The 23900-nt window shown below is 40.8% G+C and overlaps 2 protein-coding genes and 1 long non-coding RNA gene across 3 annotated transcripts; 1 reads left to right on the forward strand and 2 right to left on the reverse strand.

The window, feature by feature from the left end:
- Nucleotides 1-2153: 2153 nt before the first annotated feature.
- On the reverse strand, nt 2154-10611 carry LOC104447540 (MDIS1-interacting receptor like kinase 2). Its single transcript, XM_039314002.1, has 3 exons — nt 8038-10611; nt 7520-7912; nt 2154-2552 (listed from the first exon to the last, which is right to left on the reverse strand). The coding sequence occupies exons 1-3, from the start codon at nt 10609-10611 to the stop codon at nt 2154-2156; spliced, it is 3366 nt and encodes a 1121-aa protein (XP_039169936.1).
- Nucleotides 10612-12098: 1487 nt separating this feature from the next.
- On the forward strand, nt 12099-12575 carry LOC120293386. The gene is made up of 2 exons (XR_005551146.1): nt 12099-12227; nt 12356-12575. It is a non-coding gene; the product is annotated as an uncharacterized LOC120293386 (long non-coding RNA).
- Nucleotides 12576-17729: 5154 nt separating this feature from the next.
- Nucleotides 17730-18806, reverse strand: LOC104447539 (acyl-CoA--sterol O-acyltransferase 1). The gene has a single exon (XM_039314003.1). It carries the CDS (start codon nt 18804-18806, stop codon nt 17730-17732), a length of 1077 nt encoding a protein of 358 aa, XP_039169937.1.
- Between the last annotated feature and the right edge of the window lie 5094 nt (nt 18807-23900).

The raw sequence follows: 23900 nt of genomic DNA on the forward strand, positions 1-23900 counted from the left end.
CCATAGAAGGCCGATTTTGCCGTGGAAAGGAATTGGATCGATCGGTCATTCCGGCCCAGAAAAAAATAAAAATAAAAATCGGTTGACAATGGAAATATGGAGAGGTGTATGGACCGTCACAAATTTGATTAAACCTGGAGATTGAAGGCCCATCAATCACGGAGAAGACTGAGTGTAAATGCGCTTGGAAATCAACTCAGCGCCGTGCTTGACCTAAGTGCTGACTAGAGAAAAAAGAGAAAATCATCACGCGTACATATTAGCTTGTGCATTAAGTGGGATAATTACCAAAAAAATCCAAAAATCTTGACGTCTATTCAATCTTGAATATTTCATTTAGCCAATTTAATCTAAACCTTTTTAAAAATTTCCCAATGTAGTAATTTTGACCAAATTTGGTCGGAAATATGTGACATGGGTGCTGGCCGTCTTATGTGACAGTTGACGTTGACGTTGATGATTTTTAAAATTTTTATAATTTTTAAAATTTTTCCTTTTTTTCCTTTTTTTTTCTATTTTTTATTTTTATTCCTATTCCTTCTTCCTCCACTGTTTGCTGGCCATCATTGAGGCTTGGTGATTGGCTAAGGAAGAAGGGGAAAAAAAATTCAAACTCTGAATTTCTTTTTAAAAAATGCAAAACAATGTTTATGTCAAGCACCGGTGTACCATGAGAATAACGGCGTCTATGTCAGCAATTATTGACCAAAATTTGGCTAGAAAGACTAATATTGGTTAGTTGTCAAAATATTTACAACTAAATTGACCAAATAAAAAAATTTAAAATTGAATTAGAATTGTAAAGTAGGTTTATGATTTTTTTTTCTTTTTGCGGAAATTATCCCGAAATAACTTGCGAAACTCATTACAGATTCATTCCTACATGACAAAGTGTCAAGACCAATTTGGTTCTACACGGCACGCGCTTCCCAATCTAAGCTAGTATGTTTCCTATGCATCGTCAAAGCATTGAGCGTCAATACATGCTCATGTGCACGCATATATATGCCCCTGTCGAGTGTTTGCCTTCAACAGAAACATCAACCCGGTAATAGAGAAGAGGGTGCATGGAAATGAGTTATAACAGGTCATTTCTTGCAGCCGCCGTGCTCATTCTGGTTGTTTCCACCGCGCTCGGAGGCGAAGCAACGAGGCTTCTCACTTCAACTTATGAGACAGGTTCTCTCTCTCTTACTCTCTCAGATCATACTCAATTTAGGGTCTCTCTATGCTAGAGGCATTTCGGAGACTCTTTTGCTCTAAGATAAGAGAAGTGAGCGACGTTTTAATCGAATTCGATCGCAGGAGAAAACATGGGACGGAACTTGGAGTCGCAGGCAACCCCTGACAGCTATCCTTGGGCGGACGGTCCGGTCGAGTACATGGTCAGTGGCGCCGACGAAGGCTAGCTCTTGTAGAGCGATGACCTCAAATTGATTGCTATGTAATGGTTACTGAATAGATATGTCACACAATAATAAAAATTCTACTCGCCAATATATATAGAAAGAGTTGCTTTCTTATCTCCCATGCCTTTTTTGGATATTTAGGATTTGTTTTTTTTTTTTTTTTTTTTTTTTTTTTTTTGGTTGGTCGTATTCTATTCTTACTCTAACTCTCATGCTCAGATGTCTCGCCTCTTTGTAAGGTGTTGGAGTTGAAACCTACACTTGAAATTAAATCGTTCCCACTCCTAACCCCTTGATTATGTGGGGATTTGAACTCCCAAAAAAATCAAATTGGCATACCAAACGTATTTCTATTTTTGGGAATAAAAGTTTTAGACAGTTACCAAACGTTTTCGAATGCTCAAAAACTCGTTTAGGAAACAGAATAAAATAAAAATAAAAACTACTTTTTTAGCATAAATTATTTTTGAGAATAAAATGATTACCAAACGTACCCTTAATATACTTGTATTGTTTTAGCCACTAGCGGAGACCAATAATTTGGTAACGGTGGCATTTTTTTGACCTTGTCCCTAGAAATAAAATTAAAGTTCACAAGCGAAATGGCATTCATAGAAAGATGCGACAGTTAATTTTTACAAATCCACCGTTTAACTAATATGTACGAAAATCTGGAGCAATTCAAGGACCACTCGCTAGGGTACGTGAGATGAATCTCAGGATGCTCCAACGCCCTTTCACAAACTAAACAACCACTATGGTCTCCCTCCCTGCCTTCGCCACCACGCTGCGCTGCAGGAGTGGCGGCAGGAACAGCCGAAACCCCGTCGCCGCCACGAACCCCGCCATCAACACCCTCGACACCTCTGTCAGCAGCCGCTGCCACCTTGTGCTGCGCAGCGCCTTCTTTGCTGTGACCTTTGCTGCCACAGCGACCCCGTGGAGGAGGAAGAACCGCCCGATCACCCACGCGGGCTCCTTCCTTCCGATGTGGTAGAGCATCAGCTCGTGCATGAGGGCCAACGCCGCGAACGTGGCGAGCACTGTAGGTGTTGCAGCCCATTGCCTCCCGATGAGGCGGACCAAGGCTGATCGCACGGGGTCGTACACGCTCGGGCACAGGATGCTCGTCGAACGGTGGCTCTGCCGCCATCCCGATGAGCCGGCTAGTCGCAGCACCGACCACCAAAGGTGAGATTATTTGGGAGAATTAAGACGCGGGAAGCTGTCAATGGTGGAAGGGACAAATATATAAACGTGATGAGTTCGGCGAAAGCAAGCATCCCAATCTTTATATTTACTAAAATAAAATACATATACATATACATACATATATATATATATATATATATATATATATATATAAAGTACGATTTGGCAGCTTGTGTAGTTTCCAAAATATTTCAAACCAAGACGCACAATATGGTGAGTTCATTTCACGAACCGTTTTAAAAATTATCCATTCTAAACTCAACCAAACCAAAAAGAAACCATGATGTGCTCACCTCTAATCAACATCGTATGTTAATATGTTCCAATATATAATTGTCATACTTCATCTCTAGTTAAAGAATTTAGGCAGAATTAACACCCTAAAGACAGAGAATCTAACCATAAAGGCGATGTTGACACATAAAGACAAGATCTTATTGAGGTGTGCTTCATACTCCCTATCAATAGAAAGGCACATGAGCTATTTTGACAGGAGTTGCAAGGGTAATGCCCTCAAGTCGCTATATTTTATTAGTTAGTTGAATTTGAGCTCATGAATAACTATTAAGTATATATAATTTTCTTTTTGTATAATTGAGGATTATAACAAAAAGATGTGAGTGCTAATTACAGCGGAATCCTCTATGGATGTAGTCTTGTGTCTCAATTTCTCTTTTTCACTTTTATTCTTTCTTTCCTTGTATTTGAGAGCTTAATCTTGACAAATCTGACCCAAGAGGTGAAATTAAAATCCTAAAGATGGGGAACTACATTAATACCTTTAAAACAAGGAAAAGGTGGATTTAAAACTTAGTATTTAATCAGACTATGAAATTTATACATGGAGAAGCTGTCGTAAAAAAAATGAATGAATTAGACTAGAGAAGCTGAGAAATGGGGTGTGGTCATTGGAGGAGGAAAGATCAATGGCTGTGAAAGAAAAGAAGAGGAGAAGTGAGGAGCAAATCAATGTGACTTGATGTTTGCCTCATTTTAAAATTCTCGAGTGTTGAAGCATCCTCCATATAAACTCATATGGGGAAAATTATCAAAAAAGTCCTAAACCTATTGCAATTGTATTAGTTCAATCATAAACTTATTTTTTGACAAATTGAGTTCTAAACCTTTTACAATTATTCCCGATTAGTTTATCCATCCAAAATTATCCAGCCGACACCGACGTGGCAATCGGCGGCACCGGCGACCTTTTATTAATAATATTTTATTTTTCGAAATATTTTATTTTATTTTATCTTTTTTCCTCTCTCTCTCTCTCTCTCTCTCTCTCTCTCTCTCTCTCTCTCTCTCTCTCCTCTTACCTTTGGCTCCAGCGGCTCACCTTGCCGGTCGGCGAGCTCACGCCCGGCGACGGCAGGCAAGCCCCGTTAGATCCGGTGAGGGCTCCCTCGTGGTCGCTGGGCAAGGCGAGCCCTCACTAGGGCCTTGTCAAACGCGACGATGAGCCCCCTCGAAAGGCGAGCCCTCGCCGGATCCGGCGGGGGCTCGTCTCTTGTCGTTGGGCGCGTGCTCGTCGATTGGCGAGGCAAGCCCTCATCGGATCGGGCGAGGCTCGCCTCGCCAAACCCGGCAATCGTGAGGCTCCTCGCTAGATCTGTGAGGGCTCGCCCGCCGCGGTGGCTGGGCAACTCACCCTCGCCCAGCGACAACGAGGTTAGCTAGCCTGGCCTCCTTAGTCTGGCGATCGGCCAGCCCTCCCCTCTAGCTGATCACTGGAGCCAAAGGAAGAAGGAGGAAGGAGGGAGAGGGAGAAGGAAATAAAATAAAATAAATAAATAAATATTTCAAATAATAAAATATTATTTAAAAAAGGTCACCGGCACTAGACGATTGCCATGTTAGCGTCGGAGGGCCATTTTGGCCGATGGACTGGTTGAGAATAATTGTAAAAGGTTTAGGACTCAATTGGTAAAAAAAAAAAATAAGTTTATGACTAAATTAACACAATTACAATAGGTTTATGATTTTTTTTGGTAATTTTCCCAACTCCTAAGATAAATAAAAGTTAAGTGCTACGTTTTTTAATAATTCATCGACAAGAACCCATTTGCAATATACAATCAACATTTAAAATTCAATAACGTTTGATCTTGAAAGACAACAAATGCATACCATGTGGTGTAGAACGAGCTGGGGTTTGACCTTTTCAGATGTTATAGTATAATATTAGTCGATAATCTAGATGTACGCAATTTCTACCCAAAAGCTGTGTTGACCATGAGATATTTCGCTCAAATACAAGTGTCTACTTGAGGCCCATCAATTAACTATCGGCTTTGATATCTCTTGTTAGGACACCCAACGGAAATGCGATACCTTCATCGGGGGAGATTATTAATAGAGTCTCTAAGCCCCAACCTATCAACATGTCCATTTGAACTTACATTTACTTAAACACTTGATTGCTTCTAATACAATTCATATGAATCTATATTAATAAATTGAAGATGTCAATGATCCTTCGTAAGTGAGAACTTCTCAATCTATAATTACAATTATTGCTCACCAGTGATGGGAGATCGTGATATCATATTGGAGTTAACTTCTCATCAAACACTTGATGCCTAGTTCAAGGCATCATTTTTGGGTAGATTGCGAGTCCCTTTAAGTTCAATTCTTTTTTATTTTGTTTGGCAATACTTTTGTGAAGATATCCTACATCACTTGTTTATGGAGTGTTGAGTACACATGTGAGTGAAGTGAAAGAAAGAAATTTTACTTTAGATGTCAAGAGCTGAAAGAAGCAATTGATAATATTTAGTTTGCCCATAATTTAATGGGAAAAAATCATCAAAAACTCCAAACTTTGCCAAAAATGACAAATTTACCCCAAACTTTCTTTTTTCTTTTTTGGTAATCGAGGACTCCACCACAGGCTCCCCGTGCTCGGACGGCACCAAAAGACCGAGCCCCTATACCTTGGGGGAGACTAGCCCAGCATCCCACTGCTAGAGCCCCCCACTTAAATTGCTAGTAACCGCTGGTTTCGAACCCTCGACCTTAGCGATGAAGAAGAGATTCTCAACCAACGCAGCTGCCCACGGATGTGTTATCCCAAAGTTTACCAACCGTGACACATTTACCCCAAACTTTTTTTTTTGTGACACAAAAAACCCTTAACTTCTATGTGTGACACATTTACTTTAAACTATATGCATTTTTGTCTTTTTACTTTTTAATATTTTTTTTTCTTCTTCCTCTCTCTTCCCTCCGTCGGCCATGGCAGAGCCAGCGGAGGGAAGTCGGCGTCCAACAAGGGTTGCCCTCCCTGGCGGAGGAAAGCCGGCGTCTGGTGAGGGTCGCCCTCACCTGGGTTGGCTAGGGTCACCCTTGCCGGTGTTGGAGAAATCTTCTTGAAGTGTTTTGAAGTTGACAAATCGTTTCTATCAGTCTAGTCTGAAGGCTTGCAGACTCTGCTATTTAAAGTCTGAAGACCTTGGGACAGCCAGACTCAAGACTCAAAGTCTATCCTCATTGACAGTCACTAATCCGTTGAAGAAAGGTTATCTAGAACTGTATGTTTCGTTGAGGATTTAACCTTGTCAACTGGAGAAGATCTCATGGCTGGAGAAGACATAATCGGAGTCCTTTGATTGATCGAAGATTGATTCGATATTTGAAGATCCGGTGATTGCCTAAATATTATTGGAAGGTTCTGCTTATGGAAACCGAGATCCTGATTGTATGGGCGAATATGATTGATGGGCTATCAACACGTTCCTTTAATAGCTTGAACAATCTTCCTAATTGATTCCGTCCAACGGGTAGATTGGAGGAATTCCTTTGGTAAGTGCCAACGGGTATGATGGCATAAATGAGTATATAAGGAAGACTGTCTTAGTTGTTCAAGGTGTGCGCGATAGAAGAATTCCAAAGTCTGAAGCTCCTTTTTGTTTAGACAAATCCTTTGAGCGAATACTTGTATACGAAAGAGAGAGTCTATATTTGTGAGAAATCTTGAGGAGGTGTGGTAGAACATCTACACTATGGAATCAAGGCAAAGCTGTGCTGTAACCTCTCTCTTGTTCATAGTGGAATCCAGCCAATAGGCTGTCGGTGAAGAAGAGTGGACGTAGGCTTGATATAAGCCGAACCACTATAAACCGCGTGTTAAATTTTCTCTTCTCTCAGTCTTACTTTGATTATCGTTTCATCCAACTGTCTAGTATTGTGCAATTGCTTGAGAAAAATTCTTTATATACCTATTCACCCCCCTCTAGGTACTCATACTAGCAATATCAGCCGGCATCGGGCAAGGGTGGCCCTCGGGTGAGTCGGTGAGGGCACCCCTCGCCAAGCCCTCGCCGGAGTCGGGCGAGGGGTGCCCTCGCCAAATCTAGTGAGGGAGGCCCTCACTTGACCCAGCCGAGGGCCGCCCTCCGAGGGCCTCCCTCGCTCGACACTTGTGCTGAGATGACTGAACCTTGATCTGTTGTTAGTAATTACTTGCTCTCCACTCTGTCTTACCGAGGATACTCTGGGCCAACAAGCAAGGCATATCTAGCTGGGCTCGTTCAAGGGAGAGATTGGTGCGTATTGCTGGCTTCGGCCGGTCTCACCTCGATAAGTTTCCATGAGCCCAAATAGTACGGATTAAACAAATCATGTCCTGTTATGTTCGAGTTTTTTTTTTTCCTGGGCAATTTGTATTTTGACTACTGTCGTGCTAAAAATAAGAATGAGATAATCATGATTGGCCAATCTAATTGTGCTCGAGAAGCTTTTATCACACGTAAACAAGCACATGATCGTCATTGCCTATTTAATGCTTAAATTTGCCTACTCGTAGAGGACTAGGAGGGAATCGATTACAGCGAGAAAATACAAATGGGCGTGCCTGCTCCAGACTAGTGAAGACTGTTCTAATTTTCGAGGAGTGCCTGCGACACTTCTCTCATGGTTGGCCTACGATTCGGATCAACATCTATACATGAACGTGCTTGCTTCACTATTGCTTTCACTTCGTTCACGGTGATTCGATCTGCCGGAGGTGGAAGACGTGCATCTAACAGATCTTCTAGCTCCACGCTTTGCTCGGATTGCAGGGAATTCAGAGATATGCCGAGCTCCGCTGGGTGTTTTCCGATTATCACTTCGAGCGCCAGGACACCGAAGCTATAAACATCGCATTTTTCAGTCAGGCTCATTGTGTACGCGAGCTCTGGCATCAAGCCACGAGAAATCCATTGTCGAATAGCAATTTTGCGAATAACTAGCTTCCTTTTCAAGTATACTGATTTATCTGATATGCTGATAGTAATATAGTCCTGAAGCTGTTTAACCACAGGATTACAGGCTCAATCAGTATGATCTCAAGGCATTTCCTATGTCAATCCAATTACGCCTAAGGGAATGTCTCTAGCGACGATGACGAACGATGCGTAAACTTGTAAAGCACAGAGAAAGAGGCGCAAGGAGAGTTACCTGGAGCGACATAACCGTACGTGCCTGCCACAGCCGTCCAGTTGCTCGAATTAGGCTTCAAAATCCTAGAGATGCCGAAATCAGAAAGAAAAGCTTTATATTCTGTGTTCAACAGGATGTTTCGGCTTGATATGTCTCGATGAATTACAGGCGGTGTGCAATCATTGTGCATGTAACACAGGGCCCGTGCTATGTCCCTCACGATCTCTGCTCGCCTCCTCCAGTCGAGCTGTGCTGCTTCACCGCCATTGTTCAGGGTGCTCGCTAGGCTTCCCCTCTCAATCAGGTCGTACACGAGGAATTTATGAGGCCCGCTAGAGCAGAATCCATAGAACTTGACAATGTTTCGATGTCGTATCGCTGTCAACAACCTGATCTCATTGATGAAGCTTGCTGTGATCTGCTCTATTTCATCACCTTCCGAGGACTTGATCTTCTTTACGGCTAACGCATGTCCCATAGGAAGCAGAGCTCTGTAGACTCTTCCGCTTCCGCCCTCACCGATGCAATACTTGTCATCGAAACCCTCCGTGGCTTTGACGATGTCCTCGTAGACGACTTTCCCATCATAGTTCAGCACGGAGAAAACATTTCTGCTGTTTAGCCCAGCAATTCTCACACTTGCGCATTTTGTTCTTTGGCGGGATAGCATGGATTTTCTGAGCAATACCACAATTAGGAGTAAAACGACTGACGAAGAAACGCCTAATATAATCCACAATTTGTGGCTTTTCTTGCGAACTGCGCTTCCTGACAATTTAGCATTGCATGGTTGGAAACCTTGGACCGGACCGCACATGTTCTTGTTGTTGCTGAATGCAGTTGGGGCGGAGAGGAGGAAGAATTTGCTGTCTGGAATCGGACCTTCCAGTTCATTGTATGAGAAATCGACCGATGTTAAACTGGTCATCAGGGCAAAGGAAGGAGGGACTTTGCCGGAGAGCACATTGTGAGAGAGATCTAGATACTCCACGGCCAACTTTGCAATCTGCGGAGGTATATTGCCAGCAAGGCGGTTATGGCTCAAGTTCAGGGTACCTTGCAAAGCTAGGTTTCCGACTTGAGGTGATATAGACCCGTTGAGATTGTTCATCGCCAGGACCAGGTTCCACAGCTTTGAGCATTTCCAGAGTTGTTCTGGCATCGGGCCTCCCAGCTCGTTCGATGAGAGGTCAAGGTCCTTGAGACGTGACAGATGCCCGAGTTGAGACGGAATCGAACCTGAAAGCCTGTTCTCTCCTAAATTCAGCTGATAGAGAGAGGACAAGTTTCCTAAATGTCCGGGTATCAATCCGGTGATATGGTTAGATGACAAATCGAGCACTTCCAGGACACTTAATTTGCTGAGCTCGTTCGGAATCGTGCCGCCAATCTCATTTCCAGCAACTTTCAGCAGTGTCAGCTTTAGGCATGAACCCCAGTACGGGGACAGGACCCCCTTCAACTTATTGTTGCTCAAGTCAAGATAATTGAGCTTTGGATAGACGCCGAAGTCTCGGTCTAGATACCCCGAAAGGAAGTTGCTCTCGAGACGGACTCGCACGAGAGTTGTGCAGTTCCTCAAGCTTCCAGGCATTGTACATGTGAAGCTGTTGAAGGCAGCTGTGAATACTACGAGAGGAGACTCTCGGCAGACTTGCGGTAAGGGACCGGAGAGATTGTTTTCACTGAGATGAAGCGTCTCTAGGAATGAAAAGTTGGCGAGTCCTGGAGGTACTGAACCCGAGAGATCGTTGTCATACAGAAATATTTTGACTAGCTTGGTACACTTGACAATATCATGAGGAATAGGTCCTGAGAGATGGTTCTGATGCAAGTAAAACATCGTCAAGTGAGTAAGATTGCCGATGGATGCAGGGATCGGACCGGTGAGATGATTCCCGTATAAAGATATAGCATCTAAATGCTTCAGGTTTCCGATTTCATATGGGATCGAGCCATTCAGACGGTTGTTATTGATAGCTAGCTCTACGAGATTCGTCAGGAGGCCGATCTCCGAGGGGATTTTCCCAGTGAAATTGTTGTTTTGGAGTTCCAAGAACTGGAGTTCAGTCAAGTTGGAAAACAAGCGCGGATCCAGCTCGCCGCTTATCATGTTGTTGCCGAGATAAAGCAAGGAGAGACGAGTGAGGTTCGAAAGTGTGGGCGGGAGACGACCAGAGAGAATGTTCCTGGAGAGGTTCAGGTGCGTCAGCTTCGAGAGTGAGCCGATTTGAGGCGGGATAGGCCCCGAGAGGTTGCATTGGCTGAGATTGAGGGACACCAGGCTGTCAAAAGCCGAGAACTCAAAGCCAGTGAGGTTTCCCCCTAGGCTCGCGCGCGGGAGATGTATCTTCGTGATGCCGCCCTCCGCATCGCAAGAGACGCCGAACCATCTGCAAGGGCTGCCCATCATCCCGTTGGCCGTCCACGATTGAAGCGCGGTTTGGTTCTCGACAGTCGACTTCCATGCGAGGAGCGCCTCTGCTTCTGAACTAACTCTTGCTTCAGCACTGCAAGATAATAGCAGCAGAAACGAAAGCAAGAGGTGTGACCTAAGTCCCACCATGGTCAGCAATCTTCTTCTTGTCTGCGTGCAGATTGCAGCAGATTATGCTATCTCATCAGACGACGACCACGCGCTGCGGATCAGTTGGAGTTCTCAACGATGGCGAGCGTAGCGGGAAGCTATTGTTCCTAAACCGCGATAGCTGCATTGCCGTAAGCTGTGGACATCTTGACTGCTGAAACGACCGCGACATTCGAGCACGGGGACGAAATTTTCCGGAAAGCCTAATCCGACGAGAATGTCCGACGAATGTGGCAGTCCCCGAGAGCGACCCCAGTCTATACGGACGCGGTTCAACAGTTCTTACCACGACGGCGACGTAGACGAATTTCACCAGCGACTTTGCAACGAGATTGCATGGACCGCCGCCGATCAAATTGGACCTTCATCAGTACGTTAATTTGACTAAGTCTTTAGAGTAAATTCCCCGATTCTAGCGGAGATCATTGACCGGGAAAGAAACGGTCTCAACCGTCCATCAAGGACAGTTCGCGGCATTATATGACATGACACTTTGCGTTAAGCAACAGGTTCCTCGAGCGAACATAGAAGGCCGATTTTGCCATGGAAAGGAATTCGATCGATTGAATTCCCATCAATCACGGAGAAGACTGACTGTAAATGCGCTTGGAAATCAACTCAAGGCCGTGCTTGACCTAAGTGCTGACTAGAGAAAAAAGAGAAAATTATCACGCGTACAAATTGCAGGTCGCCTCGATGGAAAATAAATTGCATTTGTCGGATGGATGAGAAAAAAAAAATCTGAAATCTATTATAGGGAAGTCTATTCAATTTAAACCTTTTATTCGGCCAAATTTGGTTGGAAATATGTGGCGTGGATGATGGCCGTCTTATCTGACACAGTTGACGTTGACGTAGATGATTTTTACAATTTCTTAAAATTTTCCGAAATTTTCCTATTTTTCTTTTTCTTTTATTTTTAATTTTAATTTTAATTTTATTCCTTCTTCCTCCACTGGTTGCCGGCCATCATTGTGGCCCAACGATGGACTAAGGAAGAAGGAAAAAATTAAAAAAATTCAAACTCTGAATTTCTAAAAAAAGAAAAAGAAATGCAAAACAATGTCAATGTTAGCACCAGTGTACCATGAGAACAACGGTATCTATGTCAGCAATTATCGACCAAAATTTGGCCAAAAAGACTACATTGGTCAATTGTCAATAGATATATGACTAAATTAGTCAAATTAAAAAGTTAAATATTGAATTGGCATTGTAAAATAGGTTCATGATTTTTTTTTCTTTTTGTGGAAATTATCCCGAAATAACTTGCGAAACTCATTACAGATTCATTCCTACATGACAAAGTGTCAAGACCAATTTGGTTCTACACGGCACGCGCTTCCCAATCTAAGCTAGTACGTTTCCTATGCATCGTCAAAGCATTGAGCGTGAATACATGCTCATGTGCACGCATATATATGCCCCTGTCGAGTACTTGCCTTCAACAGAAACATCAACCCGGTAATAGAGAAGAGGGTGCATGGAAATGGGTTTTAACAGGTCATTTCTTGCAGCCGCCGTGATCATTCTGGTTGTCTCCGCCGCGCTTGGAGGCGAAGCAACGAGACTTCTCACTTCAACTTATGAGACAGGTTCTCTCTCTCTCTTACTCTCTCAGATCATACTCAATTTAGGGTCTCTCTATGCTAGAGGCATTTCGGAGACTCTTTTGCTCTAAGATAAGAGAAGTGAGCGACGTTTTAATCGGATTCGATCGCAGGAGAAAACATGGGACGGAACTTGGAGTCGCAAGCAACCCCTGACAGCTATCCCTGGGTGGACGGTCCGGTCGAGTACATGGTCAGTGGCGCCGACGAAGGCTAGCTCTTGTAGAGCGATGACATCAAATTGATTGCTATGTAATGGATATGGAGTAGATATGTCACACAATAATAAACATTCTACTCGCCGATATATATATAGAAAGAGTTACTTTCTTATCTCCCATGCCTTTTTCGGATATTTAGGGTCTGTTTAGTAACATACTAAACAGTGTCTGATTTTATTTTTTTATTTATTGGAACACAAGAAGAACATAATTATGTTTGGTAACTTTTTTGTTTTCAGAAATAGATTTAGAATAGAATTAAGAAGTGAAAAAAGAGCGGCTTTTTGGTTTTCAGAACAACTCCAAAATTAAGCCAAAACCATTTTCTTTCTTTTCCTCCTTTTTTTTTCTCTCTCATCTTCTTCTTCCCCTAGCCGGTTGTCAGCCAAGACTAGTTAGCCAAGGTTCGGTGACCTCATTGGTGGTTGGGCGAGGCCCGACCTCACCAGCTCTCTTTTGGTTGATCATGTGACATTGCTATGACTTGGCAACCTCGCTGGATCTTGTTTGGCCAAAAGAAGAAGATAAAGAAAAAGAAAAAAGAGAAGAAAAATGTAATATAATAATTAAAAAATTCTAAGTTCCAAAAAAAAATTTAATTGGCATACCAAACGTATTTCTATTTTAGGAATAGACATTGTAGACAGTTACCAAACGCTTTCGAATGCTCAAAAACTCGTTCGGAAAACAAAATAAAAAAACTATTTTTTAGCGGAAATTATTTTTGAGAATAGAATAGTTAACAAATGTACCCTTAGTATACTTGTATTGTTTTAGCCACTAGCGGAGACCGATAATTTGGTAACGGTGGCATTTCCTTTGACCTTGTCCCCATAAATAAAATTAAAGTTCACAAGCGAAATGGCATTTATAGAAAGATGCGACAGTTAATTTTTACAAATCCACCCTTTAGCTAATACGTATGAAAAATCTGGAGCAATTCAAGGACCACTCGCAAGGGTTCGTGAGATGAATCTCAGGATGCTCCAAAGCCCTTTCACAAACTAAACAACCGCTATGGTCTCCCTCCCCGCCTTCGCCACCACGCCGCGCTGCAGAAGTGGCGGCAGGAACAGCCGAAACCCCGTCGCCACCACGAACCCCACCGTCAACACCCTCGACACCTCTGCCAGCAGCCGCTGCCTCCTGCTGCGCAGCGCCTTCTTTGCTGTGACCTTTGCTGCCACAACGACCCCATGGAGGAGGACGAACCGCCCGATCACCCACGCGGGCTCCTTCCTTCCGATGTGGTAGAGCATCAGCTCGTGCATGAGAGCCAATGCCGTGAACGTGGCGAGTACTGCCGGCAGTGCGGCCCACTGCCTCCCGACAAGGCGGACCAAGGCCGACCGCATGGGGTCATACACGCTCGGGCACAGGATGCTCGTCGAACGGTGGCTCCGCTGCCGTCCCGATGAGCCGGCTAGTCACCGCACCGACCGCCATAGGTGAGATTATTTGGGCGGATTAAGGCTCGTGAAGCAGTCAAAGGTGGAAGGGACAAATATATAAAACGCGATGAGTAAGGAGAAAGCAAGCATCCCAATCTTTATATTTACTAAAATAAAATACACACACATACATACATACATATATATATATATATAAAGTACGATTTGGCAGCTTGTGTAGTTTCCAAAATATTTCAAACCAAGAGGCAGAATACGGTGAGTCCCGTTTACGAACCGTTTTAGAAATTACCCATTCTAAACTCAACCAAACCAAAAAGAAACTATGATGTGCTCTTCCAATATATAATTGTTGTACTTCATCTCTAGTTAAAGAATTTAGACAAGATTAACACCCTAAAGATGAGAATCTAAGCATAAAAGTGATATTGACACATAAAGACAAGATCTTATTGAGGTGTGCTTCTTACTCTCTATTAATAGGAAGGCACGGGGCTGTTTCGACAGGGGTTGCAACGGTAATGCCCTCAAGCTGCTATATTTTATTAGTTAGTTGAATTTGAGCTCATGAATAAGTACTAAGTATATATAATCTTTTTTTTTTTTTTGTGTAACTGAGGATTACAAAGAGGTGTGATGTGCTAATTATAGTGAAATCCTCCATAGATGTAGTTTTTGTGTCTCCATTTCTCTTTTTCACTTTTATTCTTACTTTCCTTGTATTTGAGAGCTTCTTCCTGACAAATTTGACCTCAAAGACGGAATTAAAATCCTAAAGAGGGGGAGCTACATTAATACCCTCGAGACAAGGAAAAGCTGGGTTTAAAACTCAGTATTTAATCAGACTATGAATTTATACATGGAGAAGCTGTCGTCAAAAAATGAATGAATTAGACTAGAGAAGCTGAGAAATGGGGTGTGGTCATTGGAGGAGAAAGGATAAATGGCTGTGAAAGAGAAGAACAGGGGAAGTGAGGAGCAAATCAATGTAATTTGATGTTTGTCTGATTTCAAAATTCTCGAGTGCGGAAGCATCCTCCACATAAAACTCCAAAGATAAGTAAAAGTGTGCTGCGTTTTTTAATAATTCATCGACACCCATTTGCAATATACAAATCAACATTTAAAATTCAATAACGTTTGATCCTGAAAAACGACAAATGCATACCATGTGGTGTAGAACGGGTTGGGGTTTGACCTTTTCAGATGTTATAGTATAATATTAGTCGATAATCTAGCTGTATGCAATTTCTACCAAAAGCTGTGTTGACCATGAGATACTTCACTCAAATACAAATGTCTATTTGAGGCCCATCAATTAACTACCAGCTTTGATATCACTTGTTGGGACATCCAACAGGAATGCGATACCTTTATTGGGGGAGATTATTAACAGAGTATCTAAGCCCCAACCTATCAACATGTCCATTTGAACTTACATTTACTTAAACACTTGATTGCTTCTAATACAATTCACATGAATCTATATTAATAAACTGAAGATGCCAATGATCCTTTGTAAGTGAGAACATCTCAATACGTAATTACAATTATTGCTTACCAGTGATAGGAGATCAAGATATCCCATTGGAGTTAACTTCTCATCAAACACATGATGCCTAGTTCAAGGCATCATTTTTTGGTAGATTGCGAGTCCCTCTAAGTTCAATTCTTTTTTATTTTGTTTGGTAATACTTTTGTGAAAATATCCTACATCACTTGTTTATGGAGTGTTGAGTGCACATGTGAGTCAAGTGAAAGAAAGAAATTTTACTTTAGATGTCAAGAGCAATTGATAATACTTAGTTTGCCCATAATTTAATTGCGTAAACTTTTGAGTGTTTGTAGATTCAATTAGTTTTTTTTTTTTTTTTTTGGTAGATCCTGTTAGGTTGTCAATGAGCTCAAGTTATGGGTTCCCTCTTGGATCTCTCTTTATGAAGGTATTAAATTTATGAAAAACTTCCCCAACAGTTTTATTAGAGCCAATGGTCGACTGGTAGGCTCCTAATATGAATTAACATCCTGAACTCAACAAGGAATCCTATGAAGACTCATAGTTGCTTCGTGCAGTTTGCCATCATAGTTCGGCCTACAAGAAGAGCACGAGTAAAAGGCAAGTTTGCACAATTGGTATTGATTATAGATTCAGGTTAAGATTTGTTTATGTGGAAGAATACCAGGCTTGGATTAAGGGGGTGACGGCTCAATGTCTTAAAGACTCACATATAAGGAGAGAATGTTGAGTGCACATGTGCGTAATGTGAAAGATAGCAGGTTTAGTAGTAATAAATAATATTTAATTGGCCCATAATTGAATAGTTTAAGTTTTTCAATGGGTTCAAGTTATTAGCTCCTATTGGATCTCTCCATCATCATTATTATTATTATTATTATTATTATTATTATTATTATTATTATTATTATTATTATTATTATTTTTGGTCGGTGGATCTCTCCATTATGAAGTTATTGAATTTCCCTAACACAAGATTTGAATGGGTCTTATATTCACATATTCTCCACCACTTTTAGGTTGGACATATTAACATGATCATATCAAAAGATCCTGAATTCAAATATTCCAGACTCATATAGGCCTATTTTATTATACATTTCCACACTTTAGTTTTAGACTATTGGTCTATAGACACTATAAAAATTTTGGTTTACAATCCAAAATTTCGAGACAAAAATGCCCCTACCATTGCTGTGGAAAGCCGCACATGCTCGCAGGCCAATGGACTTGGCATGCAAACCCAATTAGCGAAGATTTGACTAGTTGGTGAGCTTAGGGGTGATTTGAGACTAAGTTGCTCACTTCAAAAGTTTATTTTAGACGAAGTCCAAGTCCGTTTTGGGACTCTTTCAAGAAATGACTCTGCTTGAAGAGCTAATTGAAATTTTCCCCTGTGCAAGAAAGTGGTTATAGTTTAGAAAATGATAATAATCCATTCGAGGCTAATGATGTATTCACATATTTACTCATCCAATTAGTGCGGGCTTTCTCTCTAAATTCCTATTATCTAGTAATACATTTTACTTTTCTTCTCGACAAAATAGCATATGAACTTATTTAAAATGCATTCCTATGTAACACAGTGTCCAGAGCAATTTGGCTCAAACAAATTAAACAAGATAACACCATTTTGAGTTGGGTTTTCCTAGTAGGACCGTCTTTGGGTTACTGTGATAATAACAGCTTATTGCGAGTCATAAATTCTTAAGGAGTAGACCCCATATTAGATAATAATTTTTTGTTATTTAGTTTTTTATTGAGTAAGATAGACTATTATTCTCACGATAAATTAAATGTCATTATCTAATTATTTCTTTTTTGAGTTTTATCTAACATAGCTTGCGCTTCTTAATCTAGCCGTACTATACCTTGCACTGTCAAATCACACTTTATGATCTCTTAAACTATATACTATCTTGGTCCGACGGTCACATTTGGTTTCATCCAGACTTAGCGAGCCTGGCATGCAAATAGAGGGCGAGGAGGAACTATTTTGCTTTGAGATAAATGACGTGTTAATCCGATTCAATTGTAGAAGACATGGGAAAGAACTTGGAGTCTCAGATGACCACCAGTAATTTGGCATAGACAAATTTTCAATGACCTCATGCCTAGATGTGGATTCTATTAGTAAGTCAATTAGAAACCACCGCAGTTTTGAAAAATGGATCGAATCAAGTAAAGCTAAGTTCATGAGTGAAATTGAATATCAAATATTTCACATCATTGATAAATGCTCTTTATATTCCTTCCACCTATAAATTTAAATTTTTGGGTGGTTTTCGTAACATGGTACCAGAACCGGTGCTATCCCTCCTCTTATCAGCTTAGAGGACAACTAATCTGTGCACAATGAGGAGCGACCACTCAAGAAGCTCCAGAGACTTTTCACAAACTCAATAATAGCAATGGTCTCCCTCTCCGACTTCGCCAATGTGTCGTACCGCAGTAAGGACGGCAGAAACAACCAGAAGCCTGTCGCCACCACGAACCCCATTGTCAACAGCCTTGATACCTCTGCCGGCAGCTGCCACCTCGTGCCACGTAACGCCTTCTTCACCGTGATCTCTGCGGCCACGGCGACCCCATGGAGGAGGAAGAACCACATGACCACCCATGTGGGCTCCTTCCTCCCGATATAGTAGAAGATCAGCTCGTGCATGAGAGCGGACACTGCGAACGTGGTGAGCACGGCGGGCAGACGAGCCCACTGCCTTCCCACGAGGTGGCCCGAGGCTGACCGGATGGGTTCATACACGCTCGGCCGCAGGATGCTCGTCACCATGAGGTTCCATCGCCGGCCCCAAAAGTCCTGTAGTGATGTGGCAAGGTACGGCTCGTTGAACTGCGGCTCCACTGCCACGCCGATGAGCCGGGCAGCCGCTGTACCAACCACCGCCAGAGCCACCTCGAGCACGATATACACGTGGACTAAGTACGCCAACATCATGACCTTCTCATGCACATAGTCACTTCGCTGGTAGAGCGGAAAGAGCGAAACCGACAATAGACATTTCATGACGTAGTTCGCCGGCGACATCAACCCCCCGCCACTGCCATGCTTGGAAGCTGCTCTTTCTGTGGCAGGGCTGATCTTGATCGGAAGCGATGCAATGGCGATGAAGAGCAGGAGAGAGAGAGGTGCTGATGACGGTGGCGGCACTAAAGGGCCTTTGCCATAAGCGAGGAGGAGGAGCTTGAAGTTGGAGAGCCAGGCGACGAAGAAGGAGGTGAGACCGGCGAGGGTGAGGCTGGTGAGGCGGAGTGGGAGGAGGAGGAAGAGGAGGATCACCGGGAGGAAGAAGAAGAGCCTCTTCAGTCCGACGGGGACAAGGACGGAGATGTAGCGACAGTAGGTGAGGGCTGCGATGACAGAGATCCAGACGAAGATGAGGTTTTGGAGCTCGGTCTCCATGGTTTCGGTGAGATCGTCTTGTTTCAGGTCTGATTTAGTTGTGATGGAGCTCTTCTGTTAGATGGTCAAATGCTGTGTTTATTTCTAAGTTATTTGGGAAAGTTCAGGCGATTTGGGACGTGCGAAGCAGTCTGGGACCAAAAAAAAAAAACAAGTGATGAGTTAGGAGAAAGCGTGGAAAGCAAATATTTATATGTTTAACATATATAAATATTTATATATTTAACATATATATATATATTTTACAGTATGATTTGGCAGTTTGCATAAGCCGCACAATCCGGGTGCAGTCCCTTTCAAGAACCATTTTAAGACTTACCCATCCTAAACTGAACGCAGAAAAAAAAAAAAAAAAAGGTGATGAGTTAGGAGAAAGCATGGAAAGCATCCAAATATTTATATATTTAACATATATATTTATTAAAGTATGATTTGGCAGTTTGAGTAAGCCGCACAATACGGGTGCAGCCCCTTTCAAGAACCAATTAAAAAATTACCCATCCTAAACTGAACCCAGAAAAAAAAAATCAATATTGTGCTCAGCTCTAATCAACACTATACATGAGTATGTTGCAAGGGTTGCATTATGTAAGAATTCTTCTCTAGCTAAAGGATTCAGGCAAGATCAACGTCCCGAAACAAGGACTTGAATCTAAAGGCGAGGTTAAAGCCCTAAGGACAAGGAGCATATCCTAAAGGCAGGACTGACGTCCTAAAGATGGACCCACCCTAAAGTTGAGATTGACAACCTAAAGACAAGGATATGACCTGAAACCCTAAAAATAGGGATCTGACCTTAAAGGTGGGACTAAAATTTAGTATTGAATCGGACTATGAAATTTAGATTCTGAGAAGCTATCGCATAAAACTGTTTGAATGAGACTAAGGGACAATGCAAAATGTAGTATTATGGTCATTGGAGGTGAAAGGATCAACGGAGAAGAAGCAAATCAATGTGATCTGACATTGCAGAGCTTCGAAAATGGGTTGTAACAACACAACTAGGGGTGTGCATGGTTTGGGTGGGTGATTCCCAGCCTAGAACCATGAACCGCCTGCTAAGGACCGGTTTAGAAATATTGGAATTGAGAACCATTCATTAGTTGCATGAATCCACTCGAAAAATCGATCATTGGTCCGGTCCGATTCCCGGGTGAATCCATGGAACCGTTCTCACCAATAATAATATCATTTTCCAAATTCCACCGTAAGTACTCTTCATATTGAGTAATATTTTTCTTTAAATCGAAACGGCTTAATTAAGGGTACCATTTTCTTTATTTTATTGGAAAACACTACCAAAGAAGAGAAATAGGTTTTTTTTTCCTATTTTTGAATTATTTCAATTGAAATCTAAAATATTCTTTAAGTTCAAGATTCTTGATGATTGTTATATGTAGATTGTCTTTTCCTTTATCCCCTAACAACAATTAATCTCTTACAACCTCTGCTTTACTAAATTCTTTCTATAGAAATAATTCCACCGATACTCTACATATTTTTGAACACAATGTCTTATGTGAGTCCCGGAAGTATCTTTTGAATGAGCCATTTGTTGAGTTGCTGAAAGGTAGCTTACACACTTTACTAAATTCTTATAAAAATATGGAAATGTGAGAGGAGATGGAGCCCTAAAATTTAGGTTTGCTAATTAGTAATTTCAAGATTTATTTTAATATTAAAAATTAATATATTATTATAATATAATCGGTTCGGTCCAAGGTGGGCGGATCCACCCATGGAACCGGGAACTAGACCGGTACCCACTGGTTACCATAAATTGGAATAAAAAATCGGATCAATTCCCTCAAGAACCACTAGTTCCGGACGGTTCTAGTTCGGTTCCATGCAATCTGAGTGGGTTCCGGTTCTTTTGCACACCCCTAAACACAACCCCAAAATTCTCTAAGTGCGAAAATATTATAAAATTGAAAACGAGCTAACTGCTGCCTTTTAATAATTACCGACAAGACCCATTTTCAATATATAAATCAACATGACCTGAAAACCATTCGGATAGAATTCTCAACAAGGTTCGATTTTGCAAGATGACAAATGCATACCATGTGACGTAGAACGAGCTAGGGTTTGACCTTCACATGGTATAGTTTGATATTAGTCGATAATCTAGCTTTCCCTCTAGATATGTACGTACAAGTTAAAGGTACTGATTTATCAATCAAAGAAGAATAACATGGAGGCATCAAATTAAATACAAGAAATAGTGGGGGTAGACATAGCCAAGTAGATCAAGTTAGTGGATTGTGAATCCACCATGCGAGGGTCCAATTCTTGTCATTCGCCTATGAAAAAATGATTAGCTACAAAAGGATTTTTTTAGTGAATGTGTCATGATTAATTACTTCTATTTCTTTATTTTTGTAAAGACGAAGAAAGAAATTAGATTTTCTTCCCAATTTATTATGGCGACAAGAAATCAAATTATCACTATATTTCTTTTTTTTTTTTTACTTCTTCTTGATTTGATATCCTCTGTATTCTTTTTTCCTTAATTGATACATCAATGCCTTTACAAATGATAGAATTGGATGTTTACGTCGCATTTGGTAACAATTCTATTCGGAAACTGTTTTTGATGAGAAATGATTTTTTTTTTTGTTTCTAATCTTGGAAACAGTTTCTGAGTATAAGAATGTGCTTAGTAACTACAAAAAATTCATATTCCCGGGATAGAAATGCGTTTGGTAAAATTGTATAATTTTGTTGTTTCTTTTAATTTTTTTATTTTTTTAATATTTTTTTTTTTTTTTTTTTTCCTTCTTCCTCCTTGGTGGCCGGTCATCGGCCACGGTGGTGGCTGGCGATCGGTGGGCGAGGTCCGGTGAGCTCGCCGGGCCTTGCTAGGCCACCGCGAGGCTTGGCCTTGCTAGATTTAGGAGCGGGCCGAGCCTTACCGGTGGCCTCGGTGGCTAGGCGAGCCTCGCCAGGCCACTAGCGAGGCTTGACCTCGCTCAGGCAGTGCAAGGTCGGCCAGCCTTAGTCGAGCGAGGCCGAGCCTCGCCGGTGGCTGGGGGAGCTCGGCCTTACCAGATCTAACCTTAAAGGTGAAATGAAACTTGAAGATAGGATCTTGTTGAAATGTGGTTTATATTCCATATGAAACATAATGGTATTTGGAAATTTGTTGAGTTGCCTGATGTTCACTAGCTCATCAACTATAAATGGGTATACAATACTAAAACGGACTCTAAAGAAAGATTGAGGAGTTTAAAGCCAAATTGGTAGCCAAGCGTTTCACTCAGAAAGAATGAATGGATTGTGAAGAAATATTTTTTCTAATATTTTATAAAGATTCTTTCAGAGTGAATATGCCATTAATAGCTCATTTTAATATGGAGTTATACCAAATGGATGTTAAAACTATTTTTCTAAATGAAGACCTTGATAAAAGATATATATGGTGCAACTTGAAGGTTTTGTAGCAGATGATTCAAATAAGCTTGTGTATAGACTAAAAAGTCTATTTATGGCCTCAAACAAATTTTAGACAATGGTACTTAAAGTTTCATAGTGTTGTCAATCTATTCAATTTTGTTGAGAACAAAGTAAATCGGTATATATACTGCAATGTTAGTGGAAGAAATTTAATTTTCTCGTACTCTATGTACATGATATCTTACTTTCATGTAGTGATTTTGAATCACTACATAAGACAAAGTAGATATTATCGAAAAATTTTAACATAGAGGACCTTGATGAGGTGTCTTTTGTCCTTGGCATTGAGATCTATAAGGATCATTCTTGTTGTATATTAGGTTTGTCTTAGAGGATATATGGTAATCATATTTTTTATTTTAAAAAAATCAGTATACATCACTACAAGCTAGGAATGCTCTTGTCATTAAGGGTGATGAACTGAATCTGTCACAATATCCTCATTCAAACATTAAGAAAACCAAATTGGATGATATACCTTGTGTTAGTGCACTTGAAAGTATTATATATGCTTAAATTGTACTAAACCAAACATCACTTTTGCGATAGGACTTCTTGGCACATAGTAGTTAAATCCAAGATATGATCACTAGGTTGTTGCTAAGAAGATCTTGAGATATTTAAAGAAGACAAAAAACTATATGTTGATTTACAGACATGTTCAAGTCTTATAGCTAGTAAGATATTCTAATGCAAACTTTGTTGACTATTAGGATGACATGAAGTCAACAACACAATGCATTTTTATGTTAGTGGGAAGTACAGTATCATAGAAAAGCAAGAAACAAAAACTTTTGTCATCCTCTACCATGTAAGTAGAGTTTGTTACATGCTTTTCGACTATTATTCGAGTTATTTGGCTCTGAAACCTCATTAGGGAGTTGACTATATTGACTTTGTGGATAGACTCATACTATTATATTGAGATAATAATTATGCAGTGTTGTTTATACAACAACAACAGATGTCTCAAGAGATCTAAACATATAGCGGTCAATGTTTTAACCAAAAAATAAGGGTACATAATAGTAATGTTATAATATAACATATTTCTACAGATAATATGGTTGTATATCCACAATTTAAAAGCCTTCGCCCTAGTGTTCTTGAATGACATGTTATTAACATGAGTTTAGGAGCATCATGAGGTGATGTTATTTAATGAGAGTTGTTTTAGTTTTGCTCTAATAAAGTTTAGATTTGTATTTGTTACATTTAGTAACATTGTGATATATGTCAACTTTTTTGTATTTAATAAAGTAATTATAAATGCATTGTTATCGAGTTGAATACATATATTTGTTGAAATTCTCAAGGTATTGTATGAACCTTGAGTAAATGCTAGGAGCATCTCGTTATTAGCCTTAATGATATGTCTTGTTATACATAAAGAAATGTTAACCATAATAATAAGACATATGTATGTTCATGGGAACCATAAAGATATTCTCTGGTTGCAAAGGTTTTTGTGACACTTAAGTAAAAAGAATGATAACTGACAAAGAGAATGACACTATTACTCTCTATAAGAGGTGTTATCCACTTGCCACTTTACCATATGAAATCCATATTAGTAGAGTTGAAAACACTTGTGATAATGTAAGGCTCTATGTGTATACATTAGTTATTGCCATGATT

Source organism: Eucalyptus grandis, chromosome 5, assembly GCF_016545825.1.
Source record: "Eucalyptus grandis isolate ANBG69807.140 chromosome 5, ASM1654582v1, whole genome shotgun sequence".
Classification (NCBI taxonomy): domain Eukaryota; kingdom Viridiplantae; phylum Streptophyta; class Magnoliopsida; order Myrtales; family Myrtaceae; genus Eucalyptus; species Eucalyptus grandis.

Excerpts from the sequence above, each read along its gene's own strand:
- LOC104447539 (XM_039314003.1), bottom strand. The coding sequence starts at position 18,806 with ATGGAGACCGAGCTCCAAAACCTCATCTTCGTCTGGATCTCTGTCATC.
- LOC104447540 (XM_039314002.1), bottom strand. The coding sequence starts at position 10,611 with ATGGTGGGACTTAGGTCACACCTCTTGCTTTCGTTTCTGCTGCTATTA. Across the intron at positions 7,913-8,037 it reads CTCCTTGCGCCTCTTTCTCT|CTTCAGGACTATATTACTAT; the intron begins GTGCTTTACAAG and ends GTGGTTAAACAG. Across the intron at positions 2,553-7,519 it reads CCATGAGAGAAGTGTCGCAG|AGCCACCGTTCGACGAGCAT; the intron begins GCACTCCTCGAA and ends GGATGGCGGCAG.